This window comes from Schistocerca nitens, chromosome 7 (genome assembly GCF_023898315.1).
Source record: "Schistocerca nitens isolate TAMUIC-IGC-003100 chromosome 7, iqSchNite1.1, whole genome shotgun sequence".
NCBI lineage: Eukaryota > Metazoa > Arthropoda > Insecta > Orthoptera > Acrididae > Schistocerca > Schistocerca nitens.
This window is the reverse complement of record NC_064620.1, coordinates 243,744,143-243,757,308: the sequence shown is the minus strand read 5'-3', so window position 1 is coordinate 243,757,308 and position 13,166 is coordinate 243,744,143. Positions and strand designations below refer to the sequence as shown.

General features: G+C 48.4%; 1 protein-coding gene across 1 annotated transcript in view; it reads right to left on the bottom strand.

The window, feature by feature from the left end:
* Positions 1-5,071: 5,071 nt before the first annotated feature.
* The window catches only part of LOC126195554 (uncharacterized), a 74,610-nt gene continuing 66,515 nt past the window's right edge, over positions 5,072-13,166 (bottom strand). Inside the window, exon 4 of the mRNA XM_049934178.1 lies at positions 5,072-5,193. Within this exon, the coding sequence (XP_049790135.1) occupies positions 5,072-5,193 (122 nt within the window). The remainder of the gene's footprint in view (positions 5,194-13,166) is intronic.

Here is a 13,166-nt window from a genome sequence, read left to right as displayed (position 1 = left end):
AAAGAGTGCGGCAATACATGATACAACGTGTGAATGCGTCCATTGCCTCCCATGGAGGCCACTTTGAATATCTACACTCCTGGAAATGGAAAGAAGAACACATTGACACCGGTGTGTCAGACCCACCATACTTGCTCCGGACACTGCGAGAGGGCTGTACAAGCAATGATCACACGCACGGCACAGCGGACACACCAGGAACCGCGGTGTTGGCCGTCGAATGGCGCTAGCTGCGCAGCATTTGTGCACCGCCGCCGTCAGTGTCAGCCAGTTTGCCGTGGCATACGGAGCTCCATCGCAGTCTTTAACACTGGTAGCGTGCCGCGACAGCGTGGACGTGAACCGTATGTGCAGTTGACGGACTTTGAGCGAGGGCGTATAGTGGGCATGCGGGAGGCCGGGTGGACGTACCGCCGAATTGCTCAACCCGTGGGGCGTGAGGTCTCCACAGTACATCGATGTTGTCGCCAGTGGTCGGCGGAAGGTGCACGTGCCCGTCGACCTGGGACCGGACCGCAGCGACGCACGGATGCACGCCAAGACCGTAGGATCCTACGCAGTGCCGTAGGGGACCGCACCGCCACTTCCCAGCAAATTAGGGACACTGTTGCTCCTGGGGTATCGGCGAGGACCATTCGCAACCGTCTCCATGAAGCTGGGCTACGGTCCCGCACACCGTTAGGCCGTCTTCCACTCACGCCCCAACATCGTGCAGCCCGCCTCCAGTGGTGTCGCGACAGGCGTGAATGGAGGGACGAATGGAGACGTGTCGTCTTCAGCGATGAGAGTCGCTTCTGCCTTGGTGCCAATGATGGTCGTATGCGTGTTTGGCGCCGTGCAGGTGAGCGCCACAATCAGGACTGCATACGACCGAGGCACACAGGGCCAACACCCGGCATCATGGTGTAGGGAGCGATCTCCTACACTGGCCGTACACCACTGGTGATCGTCGAGGGGACACTGAATAGTGCACGGTACATCCAAACCGTCATCGAACCCATCGTTCTACCATTCCTAGACCGGCAAGGGAACTTGCTGTTCCAACAGGACAATGCACGTCCGCATGTATCCCGTGCCACCCAACGTGCTCTAGAAGGTGTAAGTCAACTACCGTGGCCAGCAAGATCTCCGGATCTGTCCCCCATTGAGCATGTTTGGGACTGGATGAAGCGTCGTCTCACGCGGTCTGCACGTCCAGCACGAACGCTGGTCCAACTGAGGCGCCAGGTGGAAATGGCATGGCAAGCCGTTCCACAGGACTACATCCAGCATCTCTACGATCGTCTCCATGGGAGAATAGCAGCCTGCATTGCTGCGAAAGGTGGATATACACTGTACTAGTGCCGACATTGTGCATGCTCTGTTGCCTGTGTCTATGTGCCTGTGGTTCTGTTAGTGTGATCATGTGATGTATCTGACCCCAGGAATGTGTCAATAAAGTTTCCCCTTCCTGGGACAATGAATTCACGGTGTTCTTATTTCAATTTCCAGGAGTGTATTTTGATGTGGATGCGATACAGCTCCTTGCTGTGTTCTGGGACGATTTGTCGTCATTGCATGTACATCGTCCATTTCCAGACACATGTTCAGAGGACCTTTTTTCTTCCACTTGCAGTCAGGAAACCATCCCTGCAGTTTGTCAGTTTCATTAGTGTTTAACCTGTGTGATAAATTTCATCTCAATCTGCCGATTGCTGTATTGCATCTTCATGCGTTACAAGTCTGGTGACCAGTAGTATACTTACGGCAGTTGAAAACAAAGACTAAATGTATAGCGAATTATATAAATTTATTGTATGCGGTATCGTCCAAAGGACGAGGTACCAAAGCAAGGTTTGCACCTCACACAGAAACCACAGAAGCGTATAGTCGTTGCATGCTATAGCGACGAATGAGAAACGCTGGCGTAACCACGCCTCCTAGAGCTTCGCTACGACACTGCAATTGATGGTCTAGTTACGGCTGAGCAGAGGAATGCTCAGCTCAGTTTAGAGTCACCGATCAAGATGGGAGCATCGTCTAAGGTAGGCCGCCAGTGTATTAAATGTCTTAGGCAGAACTTTAATGTGAACATTTTGTAAATTATACTTCAAATGAAGAGTCTTGTAAATTTGTCTCTATGAAATGATACTTTAATATTCAGGTACAGTTGCGAACACTCGGAACATTCCCCTGGAAATGGATTATACTAAGTTAACTAAATATTTGTGTCTATAATAAAGGGAAATAATTTTGTATGTGCTATATTTCCACTTAATCTCCTCCCGGAGCAAAGCGAGTCTGTTTTCGTCGGGCACAACATGGTGCAAGTAGGCTGTAGTGGTTTCGGTAAAAATAATAAGCTTCTCTAAACCAAGTTCCTGTCGTCACACCAGGCACCTCTGACCGCTTTGTTCCCGTTAACATAGCCATACCTACCGCAGCTGCTCGAGGAGCAAATCTGGTGTTTTACTCAGTAAGAGGAGCAGCAACATGGGGGCGAGCATTGTGATGAAGAAGTTTGACACCGTCAGAATTAATGTTGTGGTGTTTGCCACGAAGGGCACAATGCAACTTAGCTAGAGTTTTAATGTGGGCTGCAGCACTCACAGTGATCCAACGTGAGCGAAGTCCATCAAAAACAAACCGTGCATATCCTAAAACACTGTCACAGGCACTTTTGCAGCAGACTGAGTCACTTTGAATGTGTTTTTGCGCAGGGTAACCAGCACGTGTCCATTCCATTTAGACCTGCTTGGTTTTGGGCGTGTTGTGATACGCCCACGACTCATTACCAGTGATGATTCAGTTAAGAAACTCATGTCCTGCGGCTTAACACTTTAAGTGGTCCAAGCTTGTCATCATTCGATGGTCCTTGTGGTTGTCTGTTAGGTTCTTAGGCATCCAGCGAGCGCTAACTTTACGAAATATCAATGTGTCATGAACAATATCGTACACTGCATTGTAGGAAATGTCGAACTGCTGTGATAAGGTTCACAGCTGCACATGCTGGTCATTCAATATTGCGGCGCTGATGACTCCGACAATGTGCGGGGTTGGAGCCGTTACCGGCCACTCGGAAGTTGCGAATCACTAACGGTCACACGGCCTTCTTGGATGAGTGCACACCACCCGGAGACATCGCTACGATCCGTACAAACGCCCCCATAAACGCCATGCATGTACCTGTGAATTTCACTCGGTTTATGCTCTTTGGTCCACAAATACCGAACTACACTTCGCTGGTCTTCACAAGTTTGCTCCGTAGTTCGTGCCTCTCTCGCCAGAGTGGCACATGAAAACAAAATTTCCTCTGTAGGAACTCATGCTCATAAATTAAGGATAACTGCAGAATGTGGTGCCACATAAGGTGGCACTACACAAAACTGGCGCTAATAGCATAGGCACATAGGGAACACACACGACACAGATCTGTAAGTCCACAGTATTGGTGATAAGTTGAGAAAACTGTCCCGAAACACATGTGCTACAAATTGCCACTGTTTCCTGCGCATGTAACCCGTCATCAATATGGGATATGATCACCACGCACACGTACACAGGCCGCACAACGGGTTGGTATACTCTGGATCAGGTGGTCGAGTAGCTGCTGGTTTGTAGCCTCCCATTCTTGCACCAATGCCTGTCGGAGCTCCTGATGTGTCCTACGGGTTTAAAGACGTGCAGCAATACGTCGACCGAGAGCATCCCAGACGTGCTCGATGGGGTTTAGGTCTGGAGAACAGGCAGGCCACTCCATTCTACCGATATCTTCTCTTTCAAGGTACTGCTCCACGATGGCAGCTCGGTGGGGCCGTGCGTTATCATCCATCAGGAGGAAGTTGGGACCTACTGCACCCCTGAAAAGGCGGACATACTGGTGCAAAATGACGTCCCGATACACCTGACCTGTTACAGTTCCTCTGTCAACGACACGCAGGGGTGTACGTGCACCAATCATAATCGCACCCCACACCATCCAACCACGACCTCCATACAGGTCGCTTTCAGCGACATTGAGGGGTTGTTATCTGGTTCCTGGTTCACGCCAGATGAAAACCCGGCGGGAATCACTGTTCAGACTATACCTGGACTCCTCTGTGAACATAAGCAGGGACCACTGTTCCATTGACCATGTACTGTGTTCTTGACACCAGGCTTTACAGGCTCTCCTGTGACCAGGGGTCAGTGGAATGCACCTTGCAGGTCTCCGGGAGAATAAACCATGTCTGTTCAGTCGTCTGTAGACTGTGTGTGTGGAGACAACTGTTTCAGTGGCTGCGGCAATGTCCCGAGCAAGGCTACCTGCAGTACTCTGTGGCCGTCTGCGGGTACTGATGGTGAGATATTGGTCTTCTTGTGGTGTTGTACACTTTGGACGTCCATTACTGTAGCGCCTGGACCAGTTTCCTGTCTGCTGGAACAGTTGTCATAATCTTGAGATCACACTGTGTGGCACACGGAGGGCCTGTGCTCCGACCTGCTGTGTTCGACTAGCCTCCAGTCGCCCTATTATTCTACCCCTCATAACGTCATCAGTATGTGTTCTTTGAGCCATTTTCAACACACAGTCACCATTAGCACGTCTGAAATCGTCTGCACACTTACTCGCTGCACCGTACTCTGACATGCACCAACAGACCTCTGTGTATGTTGACTGCTGCCAGCGCCACCGTGCGACTACCGTAAGTCAAATGCACCGTATGGTCATACCCCAAGCTGATTTAAACTCACAAACAGCCCTCCAGAGCGTTGTTTCACCATATATCAGCATTATCCTTAATTTATAAGCATGAGTGTGAGAAAGAAATTATGTGTTACTTTCCGATCCTCCCTCGTAAAAACATTGGGGCCGGGAGACAGTTAAGTCAATAAAATGAATATACAGGAAAATAATGCGAAAATAGCTTGTGGTAGGACTTGGCACAAAGCGCTAATTCCTTTTTCAACAAATTTGCAGTGAAATTTTTAATTGTTATAGCTGTCAGGCTTCATGTTTTGTCCACACATGTACTGTGTTTCAGAATGCAAATGACGCTATGAACACGATGCTACTATCGCTATGCAGAGCCCTACCTGGCACCTGGTGATCTCAGTGTTTCTTGCCGCGCTTCTCCTCCGGGTAGAGCAGCTTCTCGTTCATGATGCGCGCGCCCGTTGCGCTGACGCCGTCCTGGTACTCCGTCCTGCCCGTCACGACGCGAGCCGGCAGCTCTAACATACACAAGCAAACACATACCACGACGTTAGGCATACGACGGGGACAACAACACTGTGCTGGCGGCACTTAGGTGTACCGCACTACGGAGAAGTAATTTGTTTGGTGTTGTATTTAAGGGATATTCATCTAGAGGAGATAATGTGATTATACAGGGTGATTTTTTCCAACGTGTGCAAACTCTAGGATTTGATCGATGAGAGCGTACGAACAAAAAGTTCTAATGTACACTACTGGCCATTAAAATTGCTACACCAAGAAGAAATGCAGATGATAAACGGGTATTCATTGGACAAATATATTATACTAGAACTGACATGTGATTACATTTTCACGCAATTGCGGTGCATAGATCCTGAGAAATCACTACCCAGAACAACCACCTCTGGCCGTAATAACGGCCTTGATACGCCTGGGCATTGAGTAAAACAGAGCTTAAATGGTTTGTACAGGTACAGCTGCCCATGCAGCTTCAACACGATACCACAGTTCATTGTGACGAGACAGTTGCTCGGCCGCCATTGACCAGACGTTTTCAATTGGTGAGAGATCTGGAGAATGTGCTGGGCAGGGCAGCAGTCGAACATTTTCTATATCCAGAAAGGCCCGTACAGAACCTGCAACATGCGGTCGTGCATTATCCTATTGAAATGTAGGGTTTCGCAGGGATCGAATGAAGGGTAGAGCCACGGGTCGTAACACATCTGAAATGTAACGTCCACTGTTCAAAGTGCCGTCAATGCGAACAAGAGGTGGCCGAGACGTGTAACCAATGGCACCCCATACCATCACGCCGGGTGATACGCCAGTATGGCGATGACGAATACACGCTTCCAATGTGCGTTCACCGCGATGTCGCCAAACACGGATGCGTCCATCATGATGCTGTAAACAGAACCTGGATTCATCCGAAAAAATGACGTTTTGTCGTTCGTGCACCCAGGTTCGTCGTTGAGTAAACCATCGCTGGAGCTCCTGTCTGTGATGCAGCGTCAAGGGTAACCGCAGCCATGGTCTCCGAGCTGATAGTCCATGCTGGTGCAAACGTCGTCGAACTGTTCGTGCACAGGATTGTTGTCTTGCAAACGTTCCCATCTGTTCACTCAGGGATCGAGACGTGGCTGCACGATCCGTTACAGCTATGTGGATAAGATGCCTGTCATCTCGACTGCTAGTGATACGAGGCCGTTGGGATCCAGCATGGCGTTCCGTATTATCCTCCTGAACCCACCGATTCCATATTCTGCTAACAGTCATTGGATCTCGACCAACGCGAGCAGTAAAGTCGCGATACGATAAATCGCAATCGCGACAGGCTTTATCAAAGTCGGAAACATGATGGTATGCATTTCTCTTCCTTACACGAGGTATCGCAATGACATTTCACAAGGCAACGCCGGTCAACTGCTGTTTGTGTATGAGAAATCGGTTGTTAACTTTCCTCATGTCATCACGTCGTAGGTGTCGCCACCGGCGCCAACTTTGTGTGAATGCTCTGAAAAGCTAATCATTTGCATATCACAGCATCTTCTTCCTGTCGGTTAAATTTCGCGTCTGTAGCACGTCATCTTCGTGGTGTAGCAATTTTAATGGACAGTAGTGTACTTATATTCGGAAATGTATGGTTTCCATGCTAAAGGCGATTTATTCAATCATACTATGTTACAGAGACTGCGGTCTAACACGCGATGTTATAGTATGCATGGTTTCCTCTTAGAGGGTGCTGTGGTGATAGCGAATCATCAGTGTCGGTCCAGCCGGAACGTGTGGGTCAGGATAACTGGCGACAGTATTTTGGGACCAGTCTCCTTTCCACGTTGCCTAACAGGGTTCTTGCGGGTGACTTTGCCTCTCCTGCTGGAAGAAGTGCCATTGATGATTCGAAGGGTTATGTGGCTGCTACATTATGGCGCTCCAGCCCACTTCTCCATTAACGTCCGGATGCATCTCAGTCTCGTCTTCCCTGGTCGATGGATCGGATGAGATGGTCCAGTTGCATAGCATGCTTGTTGACCGGATCTCAATCCGTGAGATTTCTGGTTGTGGGGCCATCTCGAAAGCATTGTGTTTGCAGAGCCCATTCTAAATTTCGAGACACTGCCTTTGACACAGTTCGGATGCAGCCTGTCAGATGTGAACGTGTGAGACAGAACAAGCTAAGGCGCGTACACGCATGGGTTGAGGCACATAGAAACCATTTTCAACACATATTGTAACTGTGGCTGCATGGTACAGCCCGTATTAGACCGTGTGAGACAGAACAAGCTAAGGCGCGTACACGCATGGGTTGAGGCACATAGAAACCATTTTCAACACATATTGTAACTGTGGCTGCATGGTACAGCCCGTATTAGACCGCAGTCTCAGTAACAATGTATGATTGAATACATGGTCTCTAACATTGAAACCGCGCATTTCTGGACATAACTTTAATACACCTTTTTTATTCCGTATCCTCTCATCGATCAAGTGTGTGTGTGTTGGGGCTTATGGGCGCTCAACGTCGAGGTCATCAGCGCCCGGACACATATTAAAAGGAACGAATGTGGACAGACCTAATAAAACCGAAGCACACACTCAAAGAAAGCAGGAAAAGAAGGAAAATGACACATAAGAAAGTAAAACGAAAGGAAAGCGAAATCGTAGCAGCAAGAATGCCACAGGAAATTGTCATTGGCTGGCCACTTACATAAAATATGTGCGAGCTTGTCACACAGTGAGAAAATTAAGACCCTCTCCCTAAAATCTCTGTAAAAACATTTGACGAGACACATAACTTTTCCTAAAAGAGATGGCAGATTCGCTGGCAAGGCAGCCGCGGCCGGCTGGTCAGAAAATAAAACGCAATCCAACAAAACGTGGCGCACAGTGACCTGAACGCCACAAGCACCACACCTTGGAGGGTCCTCTCACCGGAGCAGGAAGCCATGCGGCATAGGGCTGTGGCGTATCTGAAGCCGAGTGAGGAGAACCTCGTCTCGTCTACGTGCCTGGAAGGAAGTACACCACACACGCGTTGTGGGCTTCACTAAACGGAGCTTATTGTCAGTCATTTCCAGCCAATCGTCTTCCCACCGGCGCATGACCCTTGAGCTCAACAGCAAGGTGAGTGCGTGCAGAGGGATAGCACACTGAAATACTTGCGGATCGGGAGACGCCTCCTTGGCTGCGAGATCTGCCCTTTCGTTCCCAGCAATGCCGACTTGCCCCGGAACCCAGCAGAAAGCCACCACCTTCCCCAGTCGCTGTAGTTGGAGGAGGGCATCCTAGATGCTCTCGACTATTTTATCTGCTGCATACAAACGTTGCTATGAGTGAAGAGCACTTAGTGAATCGGAACAGACAAGGAATTTAGGACAGGAAGAATTTCTCATCTGCTCCAGTGCCCGCAAGATCGCAGACAATTCTGCATCAAAGACAGTAAAAGTCTGGCATCGATCAATACCTATAATGTGTACACGGCGGGGAAAATCACCTTGTCTTTATTAATTATAAACAATGTGTCATGTGTGAATACAGGGTGACTCAAAAACATGGAGAATTTCGTAACGTGTTGTGGCAGCGCTGCGAAGCAGGTGGCTCCGAATGACATATAGAATGGTACTGGCACCGTCTTGCATTTAGTAAACAGCAGACATGGAGCGATGGAATGGTGTGCAGCGTGCCTTTGCGGTGAAAGCCTATTACAAGCGTGGAAGTGTGGAGGTCGAGCGTCGGGAATTTCGGCGTCATATTAACATAGGACAGCATGGCCGTGTTCTTTCAGTGCATGCAATCAACAGCTAGATGTAAAATTTTGAAGCAACGGGGTCTGAGTTGAAGAAGCAATCTGCAGGGAGACCCCGAACCACTCCTACGGCAGACAATATCGAGGCTGTGCGAAATGCTTTCGTAAGAAGCCCACAGTGCTCTGTTCGACATCACTCAGAGTCTCTACAGCTGTATCGTTCGAGTGTTCAACGAATACCGAAGGTGGATTTAAAGATCCATCCTTACAAGTTGCAGATCGTTCAGCAACTTCAACCTAACGATCTGCCGGCCGCTGTGGCCGAGCGGTTCTAGGCGCTTCACTCCGGAACCGCGCTGCTGCTACAGTCGCAGGTTCGACTCCTGCCTCGGGCATGGATGTGTGTGATATCCTTATGTTAGTTATGTTTAAGTAGTTCCAAGTCTAGGGGACTGATGACCTCAGCTGTTAAGTCCCATAGTCCTTGGAGCCATTTTGAACCTAACGATCTGCTAATGCATAGACAATAGGGTGATCGCATGTTAGCAAAAGCGCACTACGACGATAATTTCATTGACAACCATTGATTTCGGACGAAGCTCAGTGGGTTTGTCAACAGACTGAATTTTTACGATTGGTTCAAAATGGTTCAAATGGCTCTGAGCACTATGGGACTCAACTGCTGAGGTCATTAGTCCCCTAGAACTTAGAACTAGTTAAACCTAACTAACCTAAGGACATCACAAACATCCATGCCCGGGGCAGGATTCGAACCTGCGACCGTAGCGGTCTTGCGGTTCCAGACTGCAGCGCCTTTAACCGCACGGCCACTTCGGCCGGCTTTACGATTGGTCTTAGCAAAATCCACGTCAGCTACACGTGCACCCATCGCACTGACGGTTACTGTATGGCACACCATGTCGTCAAGTGGCGGTATAGGCCCCTACTTTTTTGAAGATTGCGATGGGTGCGCAACCAAAGAAAAGTCTGTTCGGTAAGTTGCCATGATGGAAAGTTTTGTAGCGCATGAATTGCCCCATTTTCCTGTCAACTGTTGGTTTCAACACGACGGAGCAACGGTTCATATAGCACGAATATCGATGGGAGCTGTGCAACGATTTTCTGGTAACCGTGTCATTTCAACCCACTGTGACATTGCGTGCCCGCCAAGATTGTCTGACCTGACAGCGTGTGATGGAGCATCCTTAAGATCGCAGTTTACCACACTCGACCTTCTAGCACCGAAGAACTTAGAGCAAGAATACGAGAGGAAATAGCCAGGATTCCTATTGAGATGTTAGGTAGAGCCATGCATAATGTTCCTATCAGGCTGCAGGATTGTGTGCGTCGAGGACTAGCTCGTCTATCCGATGTGATATCTCCATTCCAAAATTTCCAGTTCTCTTGAGTCACTCTGTATAATCGAACGATCAGTTCACTAGCATGCAAAATAAAGACACGAATTACTAACACACGAATGGGAAAAAATGGTAGAACTCGTCCTCGGGCGAAATCCGCTTGAAATGAAAGTGCGAAACCCCGCGATTAGGCTCTGAGGACCACGCAATAGTGGACCGGCCGCCGTGTTATCCTGTCATTCAACAGTGGATGCAGTATGGATGGGCATGGGTTCAGCACACCGCACTGTCGGCTGTTGTCGACGTTGGGAGTCGCTACCCCTAAATTAGGGAGATCCTCAATAGGCATCACGAGGCTGAGTGCACCCGAGTCCAGTGCTCCCATCAAGGAAAAATCCCTAGCAGTACCGGCAATCGAACCCAGGTCCCCTGCATGAGGGTCTGTCGAGTTGACCACTAGCCTACGGAGGAGGACAAAGTCCGTTTGGGTTCCGCAAAATTGTCGAATAGCTGAAAGAAGGGCAAACTGACGTTTATAATATTTGTACATTTAAAGAAGGCTTTTCACAGTTTCGGCTGGAATACACTCTCAAAAATTCCGATGGTACCAGAGGTGAAACAGAACCTCCGAAACGTTATTTAGAACTTGTACAGAAACCAGATTTTTTTTCCTTTATTGGATTTCTATCCCCCCTTCTGGCAGCAGCCCAGAGAAAAGTTAAAAACAAACTTAGAAGATAACATAAAAATGAAAAGAGGCGATAAAACGGTGACTGATTAAAACTGGAACAAGGCGAAAAATTGCGAAGAGAATACATAAAAAAAAAGGGTCGGTGATGTTGATTAAAACACATAGTAAATGGACAGGCACAATTAAAAAACACGGCGACAGTCTGGTTTCTGTTTGCAACAGATAAAAACACACCTAGCGACAGTATGGAGACCGTTCACAACACTGCCAGGGGATGCACAACACTGAACACGCACGTAAAACAGCACTACAGAGACGACACGGCGGCAGATGGGGTGGGGGGTGGGACGATACGGACAGACGAGGGGAGAAAAGGGGGGAGGAGAGCAAAGTAAAAACAGGGGGGAACCGATGGAGGGTAAGGACACTGGAGAAGGGGGGGGGGGTCAGGGTGAACGCCAGAAGGAGTGGGGAAGGCAGTGGAGGGGAAATAAAAAGGTTCTGAGGGGAAGAGAATGTAGTCAAGGAGTGGGGAGGAGGATAAAAAGAGTATGGAAGAAGGGGGAGAGGGAGCCCACGAAAAGGACAGAGGGAGGGAGGTGGAGGTGAGGATCATAGTTGATAGGAGGAATAAATCGAGAGAGAGAGGGCATCATAAGGGAGGAGGAGTTGATGGAAGCCACCTCGGGAAGAAACCCGATGGCAGTTTTAAGATTTGAAGGCCATGAAATGGAAGCAGCGACTGAGAAGAGAGTGAGAAACGGTTGTATATTACTTCTTCTGTTATTCAGTCTGCGATATTTCGCGGATGAATTAAACTTCGATAAAAACTTTGAGGTTTTCCGACGACATTGTAATTATATCAGAGGCAGCAAAGAACTTGACAGAGCTATTGAATTAAGTCAGGTGATGCTAAGGGTATTAGATTATCAAACGTCCGCTGAGTGGTCAGCGTGACGGATTGCCATCCTACGGGCCCGGGTTCGTTTCCCGGGTAGGTGGGGAATTTTCTCCGCTCAGGGACTGGGTGTGTTTTTATCATCATTTCATACCCATCCGGCGCGCAGGTCGCCCAATGTGGCGTCGAATATAATAAGACCTGCACCAAGGCGGCCGGACCTGCCCCGTAAGGGGCGTCCCGGCCAATGACGCCAAACGCTCATTTCTATTATGAAATGAGACACCAAAGGTAACAGCTAAGGGTTGCGGCAAAATAACTGAAGACAGTTGCTGAAGAGAGGATATTAAGTGCTGACTGGCTGCAGCAAGAAAGCGTTCCTTATAAACAGCAGTTTACTGATCTGATGATATCACATTGTCCTTGAGGTATATGAGTCTCAACTTTATTTTCGATATTGAAGGTTTGTGTTAGGGTGGGCACTGGAGTAGTGTATTTCACGTATCTGAGTTAGCCGTACTGCTTCGGTGGGTGCCTAGTAAGCTGGAGACGTGGGTTCAAAGTCCCAGCTGTGACACAAATTTTAATTCATTTCTTCAACTTCTGTCATTACTGAAAAACAGCGATTTGTTAACATCAAATATAAAATCAAGATTTAGGAAGCCCTTAATGAAGGTATTTGTTTGAATTGTAGCCTTGTACAGGTTGAAACAAGGACAACAGGCAGTTCAGACAAGAAGAGAATAGAAGCTTTTGAAATGTGGGGCTACGGAAGAGTGCCGGCGATTACGTGAGTAGTTCGAGTAACTACGATGGTGTGCCAAAAAAATAATGTCTCCGAATCTTTTATTTTGTTCTCATTATTGGTTGAAGTATTAAATGTTATGAATATTACTCGGTCGACTTCCCGCTTCGCTGACGTAAGTTGCTGCCGTCTACCGCTAGAGGGCTTCGAACTGTAGCGTGAAACATGGTGGTGTCAAATGAAACTATGTCGGTAAGTGAGAAACAGCTTGCTGTAATCGAATTTCGAATTCGAAGAGTTCTTCTACGCATGGGGCAGCCTGTCCTTCAGCATGACAATGCCAGACCACACACGAGAGCTGCGACTTCTGCAACAGTCCGACACTTTAGATTCACTGTTATCGATCATCCCCCATCCTATTTTCATCTGTTTCCCAGACATAAAGAAAGCTTTTGAGGGCTTCACTTTGATGGTGATGAATCGGTGCAAGCAGAGGTGAGGTTACGGATCCATCGACGAAGTCAAACATTCTACAGTAACGCTTTCAACA